Source organism: Phalangium opilio, unplaced genomic scaffold (assembly GCF_054372755.1).
Source record: "Phalangium opilio isolate 3A_F unplaced genomic scaffold, DU_Popi_V2 ptg000002l_1, whole genome shotgun sequence".
Taxonomy (NCBI): domain Eukaryota; kingdom Metazoa; phylum Arthropoda; class Arachnida; order Opiliones; family Phalangiidae; genus Phalangium; species Phalangium opilio.
In genome coordinates, this window is record NW_028324144.1 from 313,222 (window position 1) to 330,241 (window position 17,020).

General features: G+C 41.1%; 5 protein-coding genes across 7 annotated transcripts; 2 read left to right on the forward strand and 3 right to left on the reverse strand.

Moving 5' to 3' along the window:
• Positions 1 to 563: 563 nt before the first annotated feature.
• On the reverse strand, positions 564 to 2,605 carry LOC149718087 (tRNA-specific adenosine-34 deaminase regulatory subunit adat3). Of its 2 annotated transcripts, XM_089867292.1 has the most exons (10): positions 2,389 to 2,605; positions 2,196 to 2,290; positions 2,019 to 2,114; positions 1,900 to 1,954; positions 1,762 to 1,832; positions 1,482 to 1,689; positions 1,314 to 1,413; positions 1,086 to 1,245; positions 929 to 1,022; positions 564 to 859 (listed from the first exon to the last, which is right to left on the reverse strand). In XM_089867292.1, the coding sequence occupies exons 2-10, from the start codon at positions 2,242 to 2,244 to the stop codon at positions 679 to 681; spliced, it is 1,014 nt and encodes a 337-aa protein (XP_089723418.1). In that variant the 5' UTR covers positions 2,245 to 2,290; positions 2,389 to 2,605; the 3' UTR covers positions 564 to 678. The 2 variants fall into 2 exon arrangements, with proteins under 2 accessions (XP_089723418.1, XP_089723417.1); XM_089867291.1 differs by having other exon boundaries at positions 2,196 to 2,605.
• A 144-nt stretch (positions 2,606 to 2,749) lies between these two features.
• On the reverse strand, positions 2,750 to 3,910 carry LOC149718088 (alpha-crystallin A chain-like). The gene is made up of 3 exons (XM_089867295.1): positions 3,591 to 3,910; positions 3,262 to 3,523; positions 2,750 to 3,188 (listed from the first exon to the last, which is right to left on the reverse strand). The coding sequence occupies exons 2-3, from the start codon at positions 3,481 to 3,483 to the stop codon at positions 2,859 to 2,861; spliced, it is 552 nt and encodes a 183-aa protein (XP_089723421.1). The 5' UTR covers positions 3,484 to 3,523; positions 3,591 to 3,910; the 3' UTR covers positions 2,750 to 2,858.
• A 240-nt stretch (positions 3,911 to 4,150) lies between these two features.
• Positions 4,151 to 8,759, forward strand: LOC149718089 (beta-1,3-galactosyltransferase 5-like). 2 transcript variants are annotated; one of them, XM_089867294.1, is made up of 4 exons: positions 4,151 to 4,332; positions 4,400 to 6,287; positions 6,361 to 7,912; positions 7,973 to 8,759. In XM_089867294.1, exons 3-4 carry the CDS (start codon positions 7,271 to 7,273, stop codon positions 8,504 to 8,506), a joined length of 1,176 nt encoding a protein of 391 aa, XP_089723420.1. In that variant the 5' UTR covers positions 4,151 to 4,332; positions 4,400 to 6,287; positions 6,361 to 7,270; the 3' UTR covers positions 8,507 to 8,759. The 2 variants fall into 2 exon arrangements, with proteins under 2 accessions (XP_089723420.1, XP_089723419.1); XM_089867293.1 differs by having other exon boundaries at positions 4,400 to 4,560; positions 6,152 to 7,912.
• A 331-nt stretch (positions 8,760 to 9,090) lies between these two features.
• Positions 9,091 to 14,122, forward strand: LOC149718090 (uncharacterized). Its single transcript, XM_089867315.1, has 10 exons — positions 9,091 to 9,591; positions 10,318 to 10,499; positions 10,573 to 10,780; positions 10,839 to 10,945; positions 11,019 to 11,224; positions 11,296 to 11,470; positions 11,534 to 11,705; positions 11,768 to 12,013; positions 12,072 to 12,314; positions 13,638 to 14,122. Exons 1-10 carry the CDS (start codon positions 9,510 to 9,512, stop codon positions 13,745 to 13,747), a joined length of 1,731 nt encoding a protein of 576 aa, XP_089723441.1. The 5' UTR covers positions 9,091 to 9,509; the 3' UTR covers positions 13,748 to 14,122.
• LOC149718091 (neuroglobin-like) lies at positions 14,116 to 16,888 on the reverse strand. Its single transcript, XM_089867322.1, has 5 exons — positions 16,433 to 16,888; positions 15,238 to 15,302; positions 15,080 to 15,163; positions 14,915 to 14,997; positions 14,116 to 14,479 (listed from the first exon to the last, which is right to left on the reverse strand). The coding sequence occupies exons 1-5, from the start codon at positions 16,585 to 16,587 to the stop codon at positions 14,210 to 14,212; spliced, it is 657 nt and encodes a 218-aa protein (XP_089723448.1). The 5' UTR covers positions 16,588 to 16,888; the 3' UTR covers positions 14,116 to 14,209.
• Positions 16,889 to 17,020: the final 132 nt, after the last annotated feature.

The window sequence follows — 17,020 nt, forward strand, 5'->3', positions numbered from 1 at the left end:
TGGGTCCCGTCTGACGCTAGAAATGGGGGAGAAATAGTCGGGAAAATGGCGGGCCTTCTTCCTGTTCGTCTGACGCAGACCGCCCGCCATTTTGTCCGAGAATTCCTCCCCCATTTCTAGCATCCCACTGGACCCGAGTCGTTCCACCGATTTCCCTCAGATTACCCATCATCCTTCGTCCGAGTACTCAGTTTTTTTGGGCCTTGGACTCGAGTACTCAGTTTTTTTGGGCCTTGGACTCGAGTGCTCAGTTTTTTTGGGCCTTGGACTCGAGTGCTCAGTTTTTTTGGGCCTTGGACTCGAGTACTCAGTTTTTTTGGGCCTTGGACTCGAGTACTCAGTTTTTTTGGGCCTTGGACTCGAGTACTCAGTTTTTTTGGGCCTTGACCTCGAGCACTCGAATTTTTAAGGGTTTATGAAGTCCGTTTGCGTAATGGTGTATTAAAAATAGTATTTTTTCTGCAAATAGGCTTATCAAAGAAAAAGTAATTCCCGCAGCTACAAACTTCACCCTCCCATTGAGACCGAAAGAAAAATGCGACTAAAGATCAAAGTTCACATGATAAATTGTCACAGTTTTTTATTTAATTTAAAATACTGGTAAGTATTTTGTTTTAATATTTTCATTTATAAAATTCATTTAATTCAATTCAATAATAAAAAAAGGGAATTTCTTCTTCATCTGTTATCTAAAATATTCTGGCATTCTTTTTCCAAAAGTCCTTTTTTCCAAACTTCAAATCTGTGATTCAGATCTTTTTGGCAATGGATTTTCGTTAAGGTTCCCAATGTGCCGTGAGACGTCGAAACTCCGTAGAAAACTCGACGGATTCGCGAATGAACCAAAGCCATGGCACACCTAACAAACGGCAACAGAGTTAACCCTTTTTCTTTTTTGGAAAAATACCAAAAAAATGAGTTTCTTTACATTGTACACGGTTCTCTGGTGATATACATGTCGTATCCCGTACACAAATAAGGTAAGGAGGTCTTTTCTTGTTTTTCATTTGAAAAATTGTTTCCTGCAAAATTATTTTCAGCTTTATATTTCTTCCGGGAATGGGTACTATGACGCTGCTCTTAACCTTTGGTACTGGTGGACCAAGCTCCACCCCCTTGGTCTATGGCAACTTTATCAATGGCTTTCATGACGGCGTGTTGTAAAGGATGTTCTTCCCTGTTATCAACACCTTCCCCGATGAATCTATTGGTCAAGGGATCGACTACAACCGCCCCCACTAGAGACTGCAAAAATATCGGAGTTGTAAGTACTTCTTTCTTTTTTTATAAAAAGGGGGGGGGGGGTTCTATACTTTAGACTTTTTGGCCGCTTCTATGGCCATTCTCATATGGCCCTCCATTATTTCCAACTCTCTCGTATTGAAAAAAGTGTCTGACATGACTTTAGCTAAACTGCGCGAAGAAATGAATTAGAAATTAGTAGTTTCCGTTCTTTCTCGGTAATTTTAGTTTCTCCGTACTATTTATTTTCATGAAATTGAGTTGGCCATAATTTATTACACGATTCAAATTGCACTCTGGTTAGAGGTGAGGTTTTAGGAACGGGGCAACAGATAATGTTATTATCGAGTCCGTTTAAATTTTTAATCCCCAAAGATAATTCCTTTAAGGTTGAAACTGGTTTCTTCTCACCGCAAACTTTTAATAAAACTCGCGTTTCTGAAACTCCTAAGAAACAATTAATGATTTAGATGGAATTATATTTTGTAGAGATAAGCCCTTTAATTAAGACCTACTAACCATTTTTGGTATAATTTTGAACTCTTTTTAAGTGTTGCAATTCGCCCATCGGTAGCTTATCGGTTAATAGTCTAAAAAATACATTTTTTTACCTTTAGGCCTAGTTTTTGAGTAATATTAACTAAAAATTTTAGTTACTTGACTAAATGAGATATGAATTTTTTATCCACTATTGTCGCGACGTACGCGGGAGCTAATATTAATTTTAATTAGGCTTAATTACTTTAAAATTAGGCCAAATGTTATTTTAGACCTACTGGTTTCAACTTCAGCGTAATATTCATCTGATAAAACTGGAATTGGTTTACGTTCAATGATAGGTTTCAAAACTTTGGTTCTGGCAACCGGCGTTTCTTTTATTTAATTTAGTTAAATAGTTTAATTTAATTAAGAAGAACATAGGGAAGGGGACCAGCTTATAAGTACCAACCAACCTTGCACTTTAGTTTCCAAATCTGAATCAGATTTTCTTTTTAACGCCATGATTAATGGCGTTTTATACTTTAATTATCCAAATAAATTCTAAAAACTATTTATAATTTGGGGATTTTATATTAATTTGATTCGCGTAGTTTACCGTTATGTTTGTTTAATTAATGGTCGTAGGCGTTAGGCCTTGCCACATACCAATACCTAAAATTTACGCGTATAAAATTATAACGATACCATTTTTGTCAAGGAATCGTTATTTTCAAGATTCCAATTTCGTTAATATTCGACCTTTAGGAATTGTCAGGTCATTTAGAAACGTCACTAATTAAAATTAATTAACCTTTCTCGCCTCCGGTGGCTATGACAAAACATACCCAATTTTTTTTACACATGGCCCGGAAGTAAATTGAATCAAATCATAACGAGCGACGTCATATCCGGTATTTTGACAGCTGTATAGCCGCCATTTTTGAATTGAGCCGCAAACTCGATTGTGTTTAATAACTTTAATTTTAAACCTCATTCCTTGAGTAAACCATGAGTAAACGTAGGCAAATAGTATAAAAAAGTTTTATTTCAACTTTAACCCCCATTTAAAATACAAAAGAAAGAAAAAAAATCAATAAAAACAAGGTAGCTCCGAAAGGAAATTTCCGCCGGACAGTTTAGAGTTTGTCGGCAGCGGAAATATGAGTGACTTTGAGAGGGATGACGCGATCCTTGTCGGCGGAAGCGCTCAATTTCCTGGGTGCTTTAAGGGTCAAGACGCCGTCCGCGTTCAGGGTGGACGTGACGCTGGCTGGATCGACGTCCGCGGGTAACGTGTAACGTCGAGTGAATTCCCGGGAACAGAATCCCTTGTCGTCCTTCTTCTCTTCGTGTTTGCCCGTGATGATAACGGTGTTATCGTTGTCGGACACTTTCACTTCGATTTCGTCGGGCGAGAACTGCGCCACGTCCAAAAGAACGTGGAAGTTCTTGCTGTCGGTACGCACCTACGGGTGGGACGAATCAAAGGCTTAGCTTTCGGCCCGTTAAAAAAACCAAAGTAAATTATTTTGATCGTACCTCCGGAGCCACGGCGCTCATCTGTCGGGTTAACAATTCCCTTGATGACCTGCTGGAACTTTGGGGTGACCTGTCAACGATGTAATATCGCGGATAAGAGCCGGTCAACAAGGATTCTTCCATTCTCATGAATGGGTCATCGTCGAAAAAGGACCTAGTCGGCCAATCCCAATGATCCCGTCCGAAACGGTGAGTAATTGGTACGACTGAGAAAGAGGACATGCTGTTGCGTCGAACGGGTTTGGGACCACGAACTTCTCGTCTGCGAAGCATTTGATTAATATCTGTTAGCATAAATTAGAATTTAAACAAAGCGTATAGCCTCCAACCTTTTCGTTTAATCCAAGAGCTTTTTGTCGCGAACGTCGCGATCCTAACTTTTCAATTCCGAGAGTGAGCTCGCCTTTAAACAAATTTCGCTTTTTAAGTGAAAGATTTAAAACCCACAATCCAGGGACGTTTTTCGGCTAGCTTCCAAGTTTGGTCAGGGGTGGAGACAACGACTATCAGGGTTGACCCTCGTCATTGATCACGTGACACGAACGCCTTCGTAGGATATCAGAAATCCCTTGATACGAGGATTACGCCACAAATATCCACCTTGAAGACGTGAACGATAGTTAGAAACATCTAGACGTTTCTAGGTTGGAAGAATGACGCTCGCGCGTTTCAAGTCTGAGTCCTCCCACGCAGCCGCTTTCTCATTTTTTTCTGGAGCGATCTTGAAAGGTTTTTCTGACTTTTTGCCCGATATTCTTTGTGGCTTCTCGAGCGAATCTTTGCCGAGGTAGAAGATGATTGGTTGAAACATCGTGTTCTTTTTGTGACTGATACTATCGTCCTACGTGACAACTTAGTCATCCTAACAAATCGGATATCTTTCGATAAACCGCGATTGACTCGGAATATTTAGAAAAGTTTCTAAATTTCATTTGGTACATAATTTACGGTGTCGGGATCGAATTAGACTCGGCTCGAATGAATGAATGAATACGCGAATTAAGCCTCGAGTTTCGAAAGAGGCTATTTTTAGAAGGCAAGGGTCTCCGGGAGGTTAAAAGGTTGTTGCGAGTGAGTTCGTGTTAAAATCGCTGGGGATTGCGATAGAAGTTTAGTGAATATTTCTTTCGTTCACTAGGTCAATAAGTTACTCCAGGGAAAAGCCAGAACCTTTTTCTTCTCTACGCTAGAAGTCTTTTAAACCGAAACCTCTTTAGCTTCAACGGCAGTTGCAATATACCCCACGGCCTTTTAAACGATTCCTCAGCTTCGCGAACGTCTTATATTAATCTACTTCCGGTATTTGGTTATTTGTTTTGGTTAGCCTCGCCAAGATTCTTTTGGCTGCTGTAAATCTTCCTCCGTCATCCCTAGAGAGGGAAGGGGGTGGGTGGTCTTACCCAAGCAAATAGGACTTGGAATAGAAGGTAAAGTCGATAGTCGTTGCTTCCAAAGACGATATGTAAGTCCATTTCCGATTTAACGTCGCCAATACCCAATGACATCCAATTATAAACATTGGAAAACGAACTTAAAACTAAAACTCAAGCGACGTCGGAAGAAATTCACGTGGGAACAGTTAGGACCTTCTATTCCAGAACTATTTTCTATGGTGAAATAGAGAGAGGGTGAGTGAGTGAGAGACGTTTGAGTCATGGCTGTAGTCCCCGAGAGAGAGAGAGAGATGGAGAGATGAAGAAAGATTGTAGGGATCATCGGAGGAGAGAATTTTTGCTCTTGAAAAGTTTTTATGTTTTTCGGCCTAACACTCCGCGAAATTTCTAAAAATAAACATTGAGGGATTTTACGCGAATATTGCGAGAATGTGTTGAATCCATAAATCCGCTGTCAAAATAAACTGTGTAAAAGAGTTAGACCAAATTATAGCGCCTACTCTATTAGAGTTAATTATTCGCCAGTATTAAAAATATCAGAGATGGACGTTGGGAGGTCAGAACTCGGACCTCGGGGCTTGGAAAACCAAACTCTCCTCTATCTAACCAGTACTCAAACTAGAGCTTTTTTTTAGAAGCCCAGTGTCAAACTCAACCGGGACAACTTATTTACAATGAAATCTAATCGGTAAAAAGCTGAGAGACACACTATCCGTAATCTCTATTCCTCGGGCATTGTTACTGACTGACAACAAGAGATAAGACGTGTCTAGGTGACATCTTTTAGAAAATTCTTTATCTTATCCAAATTTTTATTTTTCGTGTAAATTTAAAGTGAAGAGGTTTCTGGCCGTGGGAATCTTTTTATTCCATCCCTTCTCGGGTGTAATTAGTCACGAGAAGCGATGTCTAAAATAATCCATTTTAATCCCCCCTTTTTTAATTACCGGAGCTTTAAGAGGACTATACTTATAGTGTAGGTTCTTTGGCGTCACTTCAAAAGGACCAAATAAAATGTCCGAAACAAATTAAGAAAAACGCTCTTCGCTCGAACGCGATTTAAAGAGAAATATATACAACGCTAAGCCTAAAAACATCGCGACAGGCCGAGGAAAAAACTGCCAAAGCTCGCTCTTGTTTGAAAGTGGGCCTAATTCTAATTAGGTTTAAGAAAGAAAGAAATAAACTTATTTTGTCTACCCCCTTCGAATTAATTAGCTTAATTAATTAGATGGCCGTAAATTGAAGTAGACCAAATATTTATTACTAATTTCGGATAATAGCTTTTAATTATTTTAATTTCGCGAGCCTTAACAATTGATAGAGTGATCTGTCGGATTATTATTTCGTTAAAACTAAAATCCGTCTTTTAATATTTTAAAACGTTGTTTATTTAAGTCACGTTTTACGGCCGCGGAACAGCTGACAGCCACCTCCTCGAAGTATTTAACTACCCACTATAAGCAATCCGAAGTTGGGTTCTTTTTTTTTTTCAGGTGTTGTTTCAAGAAGAGACGATTGGCAGCTGGTCCCGTAATCCCATAGATAGTAATAAGGCGTTTAACGCTGGACTGCTGCCCGCGCTTAGTCTATAGCTGCTCCTAAGGAAACTAGTCAAACCTGTCTATGACGGTGAATATTATTAAGAAAATGGTTACGTAAGAGAGGGGCCGCCTCAATAGTTTCTTCTACCCAAAAACGGCAGTCTCCGTTTAAAGGAAAACACTCCCTCTTAAGGCATTTTCACCAATATGAAAATTGCGTCATTTATTCATTGGAGGTACTTGTAAAGTACTTGGAGGCAATCCGGAAGACCCTTTGCCTTTGGTGGCCAAGCGTGGTGTCAGCTAGAGGAACACCCGAAGTCGGTGGGTGCCTAAGGTGGAATGACGTAACGATGAAATATTCGGCACTCTGCTCGATCGTGTGTGTCTGGCGTTCCACTATTCCTTGAAATATTTGTACTTCCCCGCCCCGTTATTCCTGCCTCTTGAACTGAAAAAAGTAGTGTTGTCTCGCCCCCCCCCCGCCCGTTAACTTAAGCGGCAATGTTTTTCCAGATGAACGCTTTTTAGAGTCTCGGCCACCTCAAGTCGCGCCATCAATTTTAACATCAAACAACTTCTAATTACGTCGATGGTAACGCGGTTCGGCCATTGTTCGCGTACGACGCTAAACGGTAGGTAAGCGGGTCTCGCCATTGCTACGTATGACCTTTGACTTAGTCTCGCGCCATTTTTAGAATAAAATTACTATAGCTAGCGGTTAAAAATACCGTTATAAGTGCATGGAGATAGATTTAGGCCTTGCGGTCTTAGTTAACACGCCCGCCGTACCGAGCCAAAATAGGTTTAAATTTAGAAAGGGTTGTGTCAGATAATGTTTTTTTAACTATATTTTGAAAAATGTAACCGTGATTAATGAACCTTAACCGTAAAGGAATATAATTTACGAGAAATTGGAAAATAGACGCGTAAATAAAATATACCGCCATGTAAACTGTCTGGGACGAGGAGTCGAATACGCGGCTGTTCGACTACGTAACGGGAGTTACTTCAAGTTCGAGAAAGCCATCGAGCACGTGACGCGAGCGTAATTCACGGATTAATTTTATTATGAGAGTTTCTTTGGCGCGACCTCGACCGACACGCGTCATACGCATTTTACCGGGAAGAATTCCCAATTTAATTCGGTTGTTGTTTTTGGCGACGGTTCTATTGGTTCCAGCCATTTTCTTCTTTTTGACGTCGAGTTTGGGGAACAGTTCCACGGAAATTTTGGATTACGAACGCCTACATCCCATTTACCCGAATTCTGACGGGACCCTCTTGGATTTGCCAGACTTTCAGTTCGACTTGAAGACGGACATCTGTCAGAGGAGAAACGAAACGTTGTTCCTACTGTTACTGGTACACAGCGCCCCCGCTCATTTCACGAACAGGCGGGAAATTAGGAAGATATGGGGACGCGCCAAACTGGACTTGGGACCCGACTTTGTCGTCAGAACTGTCTTCTTATTAGGAAGGGTTCGGGACCAAAGTCTCCAAGAAGAGTTAGTCGGTGAGAGTCGGAGACACGGTGACATCCTTCAAGGGAGTTTCTACGATAGTTACAGAAACTTGACGTACAAACACGTCATGGGTTTAAAGTGGGCGGGGACGAAATGTCTTCACGCCCATTTTCTAGTCAAAATGGATGACGACATTTTTGTGGACATACACCGGTTAGCCGCGGCGCTGGACCTCAAGTATCCCGTGGTAAATTTGTAGGATGAAAATTATGGAAATGAGGGGTGTCCTTAACTATAATCTTTTTAGTTGTACGGAGACCCGATGGATCGTTCCCGAGGTCGCGTTGCCTGTTATATCCAACGGAAAATGCCCGTGACGCGTGACCAGTTGAGTAAATGGTACATATCGAAGAAAGAATACGAATCGGACTACTTCCGGGACTACTGTTCCGGTTGGGCCTACGCCCTGACGCCCTCCGTGGCCAACCGATTAGTTCACAGCGCCCTTTACTTCCCCTATTTCTGGGTGGACGACGTCCACGTGACGGGAACCCTGGCCAACCACGCCGGCATAGAACGGGACGCCATGAACGATTGTTGCTACTCCATCACGGCCACCGACTTGTCCGAATGGTCAAAAAGCCCCGGGAAATATTCCTGGAGGTATATGATTGGTCCCACTTGGGGTGACGTCGAACTTTTAAACGCGGCGCACCGGAAAGCCGTTTGGTGTCATAGGGAAAGGTGCCAATGTTGTTTTAAAGTCGATCAAATGGGTTTCATTAACGATAAGGCGGCCATCAACTTGTCCGGGGTTGCCAAAAAAATTGCCATAAGTTAAGAGGAAGTCATGAGTTTCGCCTCGAGTCTTTCATTGCCAAATAAACGTGATATATTTCCGCTTAAAAACTGTTCACTATCTCTTGATATTTTCCAAGTACATTTTTTAAATAAAACGCTTCTAATAATAAAACTTTATTTTCAACATTTCCAAAACCTATTTCAAAATATATAAAGCGACTATATTATTTTATCAAAATTTTATTTCTCATTGTATGCAAATTAATTTCGGTAAAACTCAAAGATAAATATAACGAATATGTTTTAATTCACTCTGGTATTGGGTAAGAACGGCGTAAAGACTGACATCATGACGGCACGCGCTAGTCCCCCGCCCAACCAGACCCCCTCTCGATTAAGCAACTCTGACGTAACCAACTGTTCAAAGTATACGAACAATCGGTTAAGTATATTAATAAACAGGATATATAACCTTTTTTTTCCAGCCCCACATTTTTTATCTTCAAGCGTAAGATAATTTTCGTAAGTTTGACACGGAGCGTCAGTAACCAAGGTTAAACGTTCTAGGGCTCAGTTTACCCCAGGCATTTTTTCGAGTTAATAGAAGTGTCATACTTGAGGAAAATTAACTTTTGAATCCTGTACAAAATAAAATTAAAAAATAGCGGGGAAGGTTTTAGATACAGTTACGCCGTTAGTTTTGTAAGCTGTAATCTCTCTTCGCGAATACTTCGCGAGTATTTTGTCCTCGAATTTCAGTCCTTGATATCCGTTTCAGCTGTAAATCCGCCGACAAGATTCTCAAATACTTTTAGTATTCTTTACTAAGCTCTCTAGCCGGTGTCGTTGGCGGCTAAAGTCCAATAACCCAAGTCGAGAGCTTACTACCAGAATCCGAATTATTTCTTAAGCGTAGAATAGAACACTTGAAACGTGACGTAGCCGCGAGAAACTGGTTTCTTTTTGTACAATTATTCCCGATAGATTTTGGATTATAAGCTGCTGGGGATTTGCCAGTCAGAAATTCAATTGGTGTTGTTGAGATGGCCGCGAAAACTTTAACTCGCTGTTTGTTGGATTTACAGAAAAGGTCAAAGCGGATCGCTTGGAGACAACTAAATAGAGGTTGGTTCATTTTGATTAAAACTTATTTTTTAAATAAATAAATGAACTAGTAATTGCGAAACACCCTGTACTTCAAAGTTTTCACGCGTGAAACAAACCCCAATAGATAATTTATCACTTATTATTTTTGTCTTTAAAGTAAGGATGACACAATTTTTATTGATTTTAAAAATTTCATAATTTATTACTAAAATTGAATTTGATACGATAAAATTTTTAGGGGCTTTTTTATGGGTCCCGTATCTTTATTTATGATTGACATTTTACTTAATTGTTTAAAAATGTAATTTCGAAATTTGAATGTTAACAGCGCTTGAGCTTGAAGTAATTAACTTAAATCTGAACAAGATCCAAATTTTGATTATCTTTAATAATGGTATTAAATTTCCAAGGCTAACGCGTTGAATTTGATAAGGAAATTATTTCCAAAAAATAAGGAAGTTTATATAATTGCGGTTTAGGCCGACTTTAAAACGTTACGATCCTTCATGAATTATCTAGAAATTATGATCTGGAAAAATTATCTAATCAGAAGACAATTAAGTAACCCTGATCTATTAATGCGAGGATGCTAGGGATGGGTCCTAACCCGTACAATGCATTGAGAATTTGTTCTGTAAAGGGTGACTAGACGTACGCGTACGTGTTGGCGGTGACTTGCTTATTCTCTCGGTTATTAAACGCGCTTCAAAAATAAAAACGCGTAATTGACGTAATATTATCTAGACAGGCGATACTTCGAGACCTCGAGTGTCGAATACCAATCGGTTTTGACGAAGGAATGGAAAGAAAAAGTGCTTCGAGACAAGGTCATTACGTCACCTTTCACGGCCAATCACGTCCCGGAGGTCGGATTCCCCGAATTCGCCTTCACTCATATGGAGAGACACGGAAACAAAAACATGATGGTCAAAATTAATTTTTATTTACAGTTTTTCATTTTTCATTTCCTAAAATGACCTTTAACCTCCTCTCTGATAGATTAACGGTATTACGGGCGAGACGTTCACTTACCACGATGCCTTGAGACTTTGTAACAAAGTGGCCAGTGCCCTGATTAGATTGGGTCTCAAACCCGGCGATATGGTGGCCTTCCTAAGTTTCAACTTACCAGAGTATTTCCTCAGTTGGTTGTCCGCTATGGCCGTCGGGGCCATTGTTACCGACATTAACCCCAACGCCATACCCAGTAAATTCAAGTCCATCGAGTTCTTCTAACCATCATTAATAATGGCGTTAACTTTCAGGGGAGATTAAAGATCAAGTTGACAGGACGCAATCAAAGATTATCTTCGTTCACTCATCGTGCGTCGCGGCTGCCAAGGAAGCCATCAAAGATTCGCCTTTTGTTAAAGTAAGCTTGAAAAAAAATAATCAATCATTAATGATTATTAGTTCATTTTAATTACTTCCTTTTTTAATTGAAGCACATAGTCGTCTTTGGTGAGGCGGAGGGTTGCGTACCATTCAAAGTTCTATCCGAAGACGATGGCACCCTTTTCAAAGATCCCTATCATATCGAAGACCCCAAGAACGCATTGGCTCATCTACCTTGTTCCAGTGGCACAACGGGCGTTCCTAAATTAGTCTGCAAGTCGCATTACTCGTACAACGCTATGGCTTTATCCTGCGCGTAAGCTACTGTTTCGCTTTAATTCCTTCGAAGGATATTAAATGAAACACCGTGACCTTTGCCCCCTAAAGATATCCCGAAGTTCTTCAGAATAAACACCACAGCGACGTAGGACTTTTAGTTCTACCATTGTACCACATTTTCCCGGTCTTCATGTTATCGGCCGATTTGGTCACTGGTGCCAGTAATGTTCTTTTGCCCAACTTTAAACCCGAAACGTACCTCAATGCCATTCAAAAATACCGAGTAAGTTTTTCGGGCTTCGCTACTCGCGTACGTACATCGATTGATTCGAGATTCTTTCCTTAGGTAACGACGAAGCCCATCGTTCCACCTTTGGTCCTCTTCATGGTACAACATCCCTTGGTCAAAGAGTACGACGTCAGTTCCTTGCGAGGGGTCACTAGCGGCGCGGCCCCCGTTGCCGTTGATCTTTTAGAGCAACTTCAGGACGTTTGTGGCTTGGATTACGTTAGGCAAGGTATTGTTTCCGAAGATCTAGTTGGGGAAACATTGAAGGCAAACCTTTGAGGCTGGTTTTAGGGTACGGTATGACGGAACTATGTCCGGCCTGTGTCGGTTTAACGGATGGCAGCTTTGATAAAAGCAGCGTAGGCGTTCCCATCAACCAAACCGAGGTTAAAATCGTCGACGTCGAAACGGGCGAGGCCTTGGGACCGGATAAACCCGGGGAACTCTGGATCCGAGGCCCGCCCGCCATGTCAGGCTATTATAATAACCCCGAAGCTACGGCTTCAACCTTGGACCAGAAAGGATGGGTTCACACCGGTAAGTAATTGTCCTCCGTGTCTAAAGGCGGTAATGTCAAACGGAGTAAACGTTTCAGGTGATATCGGTCTGTACACGGAGGACTGCGAAATATTCGTCGTCGATAGAATGAAGGACCTGATTAAGTACAAAGGACACCAAGTGGCGCCCGCCGAACTGGAATCCTTACTCCTGACGCATCCTGATGTCAAGGACGTGGCCGTCATTGGAGTCCCTGACCAAAGAGCGGGCGAATTGACCAGAGCCTACGTCGTCGTCGACAGAGAAGTTAAAGAAGATGTCCTAATAAAATTCGTAGCCGGTAAGTTCGTAGGGTCAGTCATAGACAACTAAGCCATTGCACGCCTTTCTTCCGGAAGTAGATTATAAGGTGTCGAAAATGATAGCTTCGAATTAATTTATCCTTTGAAAGGCATACTGCGCGAGGACAACCTTGAACTTTTAATGAACGAGTAATGAAAATTACTTGTAAGAGTTTTGTTTTTGAAAAATGCCATCTGACAAAAATCAATAGGAATGTATTTTGATGATTACTTTCCCCCACCTTCCGCGGGAGCCCATAAAGAGTAGATTAAAGATAATTAAAAAGGCATTCCCGCCCCCGTCTCGGGATGATTTTAATTACATTTCCTGGTTCCCAGCTTCTTCCCAAAGTTTCTTAGAAAGGGTTTCCCCTCTCAAGTTCCAATTTTCTCGACTATCGTTCGTCCATCGTCACTGAGGTAATAGAGCTCAAGGTGGAGAGACTGTCTCTTAATACAGTCAGTGCCTTTAACTCTGTCGAAACAATGGCTGGAAAAACCGAGGTTTCGCTGGCAAATTTCTCACCCAAACTAAGTAAAAGTAATTGGTGACGCGGTAGATCCTTGCCTTTGGATGTATTAGACTATAGGAAGCTAACACGGAGTATCACCTTGCTCAGGAAGAACTGATGGAATTAAGTCCATTAGTCGGGGTTTTTCTAGGGATTAACTTTGACACCCACTTGAGCACGTGTCTCCCAAAAACTCTTTCCTCGTTATACTTCGACTCTCCATGAAATCATTTCCCGCTTTTTCCTCCCATTTAACTAAGACTCGCGTAGATTACGGCATTCTATCGCGTTACGTGATGTTTCAAACACTCTCGTTTCGCGATTAGATCCTCTAAGTTCTCTTTGATAAAACCTTTTAACCCCATTTTTACCAATTAAGGTATAGCCTACTATACCAATTTCACTTTGGAATGAAAATCAACGACTATACGCCGTTTAGAATGTTAATAGTGTCCCTCCGCCGTAGTTTAGTAGGCCTACCTGTTAATAGATACTTTCAAAGTGTCGGTTTATACAGGGTGTTAACCTTCGCCGGCGACCAGACAAGATCCTTAACGCGAGGTTAATGCGTTAAACTCCGGTGATCAGTGACTTTAAGTCGTTTGATTTAACTTCAGTTTAACCCTTTTAGTATCTCTACTACTTATTTCAAATTATCTCTGGGTCTAGTCGCCCAGGAAGGTTTTCACCCTGTATAATTCCATCTAGGGATTATCCGTAGACGCTGCATTTTTAAAAATTTAAAAGCCTATCCTAAAAATTGGTCTGAAAGAGCGTCTTTTCTTTTTCTTTCTTTTGTTGTTGGCGAAGAACAAACGGCTCCCGAGAAGCATCTCCACGGAGGCGTTGTCTTTCTAAAGGAAATTCCAAAATCGGCCGCTGGTAAAGTTCTCAAGAAGGATTTGAGGAAATTGCTATAAGCGTGGACGGCCATTAAGGACCATATAGGTTTAATTAATTTGTACAAAAGATGCTTTAGTAGATATATATATATATATTTTTATACAACGTTCCATGATACATCTATAATAAGACGGACCTAAATCCATTTTTATTTTTTTATATAATTTTTAAATGTTTTTCCCCCAAAACGCCATTGTTGGTATTATTCAATAATCTTAGAGAAATCTTAAAAATTGTCGCAGCCGTCTTGAGAATGGGAGGAGCTAGATAGAAATTAAAATTCCTGTAAATGTATAGTTTTGATTACCCATAATTCATTGTAAAACGTGACAAATATATCAATATTATTTTTAAATAACATTTAGAAAATAAAACTTTCCACTATAAATATATAGTTGGTTTTTTGTCCAATTTTTAATTTTCCAAATTTAATAATTTTTTTCTTCTAGTTTTCTCTCTCTTTTAGCGGGTCTATTTTTTTAATAGTCTATGGAGTGCCGCGGTGCCTGTCGTAAGCCGCTATTGGCCGAGTCGGCCCCGCTGACGTCATCGCCGATGGAATGATTAGTCGTCGACTGATTGGACAAAGTCGGTTCGACCTTGGCGTGATTTGACCTGTAATCTCGCATACCCGAAATCATCTGCCGAGCCACGTACTTGTAAACTTGGAACCAGGCGGCGGTCACTTCGCGGGTCATACGAGACTCCAAGATTTCGCCCAGTCCGTACCGTAACGCCTCCCACAGTTTCTGCCAGTGGGACAAAGGTCCAGGTAAGCGTACTCTTATTGTTCCATTTTAAAAATCACCCTCCTAAACTATATCGTAATCTACTCGGAGGTAATCGTTGTTAAGCCTAAGGAAAATTAGGTTATTTCTTCGGGTCAAAGGTCAAATTGTTTCTAAGCCTAATAGTTCAATTTAAAACCCGAAATCATATTTTGGGCCGAGTTTAATTTTGGGCTTAACCGAGTGCGGGTGGGTCGTAACAAAAGTTGTAGCTAACAGTTCGGACCCTGATACGTCACACACGGTTCTATCTCTTACTGGAGTTTCATCCCCCCTAACCAGAGGGGGGGGGGTTGCGTGAGGTCAGACTATCTCTTCCCCGTAGCCATTTGTTAGCTCCCTATTGGTAAACCACTACGAACTTATAGTCATAGTTCTAGGAAGTTTCAATCTTACGTCAAACATTTCTTCTTGAACGTTGAGTCTGCCGTGTTTTCGGCCGAGCTCGAAGAGAATGGCCGCCAAAACGGCGCTATTGTCTGCACCGGGACGCAAATTTAAAACGATAGAAATTGGGGGAAAATGAAAAGAGTTCAATCATCGTAAGATTGTTAAGCCTACCTAAATTTTCGACGGCCGCGTCTAACGCTTCCATAACTAGCAAGGCGTGCCTTTGAAGACCTCCCAAGTCCCAGTCGTAAGTCCCTAATTCGTTACGGGAGAAATCAACGTTATAAATAATTAATTCCGGCCGGATCAAGGGGAAAGTTTATACCAACCGTTTTCGCGTAATGTCATGAATTTAGCGAATAGTTTACAAAGCTCCGGATATCTCGTTAGCAACCTGTTCAAATAAATGACAAAAGAAATGCACTTCCGGTCTATTACCCGTAGTCGACTAAGCTTAGATTCCTTCGGAGAGACATTACTAACTCTAACTAATCACTCTACTCGATCTAAGCGTGGAAAACTGTCTAAACACGTCATATTTTAATATTCAAAGTAAAATTCCGTAGGGAATGCTTTACCCCTCTATTTCTCCATACATAAATATTGGGGATAGGGAAATTTGGCGCTGTGACCGTACAAAAGTGGTGGGCCACCGCACGAGCGAGGGGTAATGGGGGTTTATCAAGGTCATTCTAAATATAATTTCAGTACTGCCTAGTTTTTTCCCTAACATGTCCAAAACTGTCTTCAGTTTGAGTAGGGTGGGGTGGGGGCAGGGGTAGGGCGCTAATGCATTTCGGTAATAATTTTATATTTTGTAAGGCGAATAGCTTCCTCTAAGCCCGTCGCCGACAAAAGTATCCTAATAACATAAAGATATCCGGGGTGGAAATTTGATATAGCGTGGTCGACGGTCCCTAGTTATTCTACGGCGTCGTACCACGCGACCGTAATAAAAAAATAAAATTGCCATTCCCTGGAGATATTTTTCAATCTGTTTTATCTACAAACAACGAGGAGGAGAGACAAGATACTGTTTATCTTCATTCTTAACCGCGATATACAAAACACGTTTTTCTCTCTCTCTCCCCCAGGAATAAAATTTGCATTCAAATAACAGAGCGAGACTCGGAGAATGAATAATACAAAATATACATCCATCTCGGATGGAGAGTCCCTTTATAGGACAAACATCGTTGGAATATGTATATTAGCCACAGAGAGACATCGGGTACTTGTTAAATTTCCACTAGTTTTTTGTCGTCATACTCGGACTCAATCCGAGTATTTATGACCTTTTACGATCAAATTTTGGGAAATTCTCCCAAGAATAGGTCCCCGTGCATATAACGAAACCCGGGTTGGTTTATAGGCACGGAGACGTATTCTTGAAAGTACGCCTTCGCCTTATGATTTACATTTGACCGTTTAGGACCAGACAACGGTGACCTTTTGACCCTTGAATTTACTCGGCGACACGAAGATAAGGGCGCTTTATATTATTTTATTAAAAATAAGGTTTACCTTTTAAAAACGACGACTCCGGCATCGGCTAAATTTTCGGAAACGATACTCCAAGTTTCTTTAACTAAGACGACTTGTCTCGGGGTTAAATTTTTTCCCAATTGTTTCTCGCATTTTCCTTGTAAAACGGTTTGTCGGCCGACGGTACACCCCATACTTCTCGCGATTAATAATTACGAATAGAATAACATCATCCGGGGAAAGGAGGCGGAAACAGTTAACGCTTTCCTTCAAAATGTCAGAAAGATCTTTTTGAACTTAATAGAAAACGCCATTATAAAAGTTGAGATTTTTCTATCCGAAAACTGGAATAAAATGCCAGTTTTGAGTGAGTGAGTGACGCGAGCCCAGTTTTCCCGCCTAAAGTTCCTTAACGCTACCAGAATTCCCGCCAAAATATCCCGCCCCAAGTTTTACGCTAATCCTCGCGCTACGAGAACTCCCGCCAAAATGCCCAGGCCCCAGGATGCTGAGACCACGCGCCAAGCGTCGATTTGGGTTGGCGCGCGCGAGTTTTCTATCCCTCGCGCGAACGCGTGAGGACGGACACTAGCTAGGGAAAAATCTGAATACTCTTATAAAAATATT

Coding starts and splice junctions, on each gene's coding strand:
- LOC149718089 (XM_089867294.1), top strand. CDS start 7,271: ATGAGAGTTTCTTTGGCGCGACCTCGACCGACACGCGTCATACGCATT. Junction 7,913..7,972: donor TGGACCTCAAGTATCCCGTG/GTAAATTTGTAG, acceptor TAATCTTTTTAG/TTGTACGGAGACCCGATGGA.
- LOC149718087 (XM_089867292.1), bottom strand. CDS start 2,244: ATGGCGTTAAAAAGAAAATCTGATTCAGATTTGGAAACTAAAGTGCAA. Junction 2,115..2,195: donor TTTGGAAACTAAAGTGCAAG/GTTGGTTGGTAC, acceptor ATTAAATAAAAG/AAACGCCGGTTGCCAGAACC. Junction 1,023..1,085: donor TTGGTCCACCAGTACCAAAG/GTTAAGAGCAGC, acceptor ATAATTTTGCAG/GAAACAATTTTTCAAATGAA.
- LOC149718091 (XM_089867322.1), bottom strand. CDS start 16,587: ATGGGGTGTACCGTCGGCCGACAAACCGTTTTACAAGGAAAATGCGAG. Junction 15,303..16,432: donor GGAGTCGTCGTTTTTAAAAG/GTAAACCTTATT, acceptor TTATTTGAACAG/GTTGCTAACGAGATATCCGG. Junction 14,998..15,079: donor CGCGGCCGTCGAAAATTTAG/GTAGGCTTAACA, acceptor GTCCCGGTGCAG/ACAATAGCGCCGTTTTGGCG.
- LOC149718088 (XM_089867295.1), bottom strand. CDS start 3,483: ATGTCCTCTTTCTCAGTCGTACCAATTACTCACCGTTTCGGACGGGAT. Junction 3,189..3,261: donor TGAGCGCCGTGGCTCCGGAG/GTACGATCAAAA, acceptor TCCCACCCGTAG/GTGCGTACCGACAGCAAGAA.
- LOC149718090 (XM_089867315.1), top strand. CDS start 9,510: ATGGCCGCGAAAACTTTAACTCGCTGTTTGTTGGATTTACAGAAAAGG. Junction 10,781..10,838: donor TAACCCCAACGCCATACCCA/GTAAATTCAAGT, acceptor GTTAACTTTCAG/GGGAGATTAAAGATCAAGTT. Junction 11,706..11,767: donor CTTGGATTACGTTAGGCAAG/GTATTGTTTCCG, acceptor GGCTGGTTTTAG/GGTACGGTATGACGGAACTA.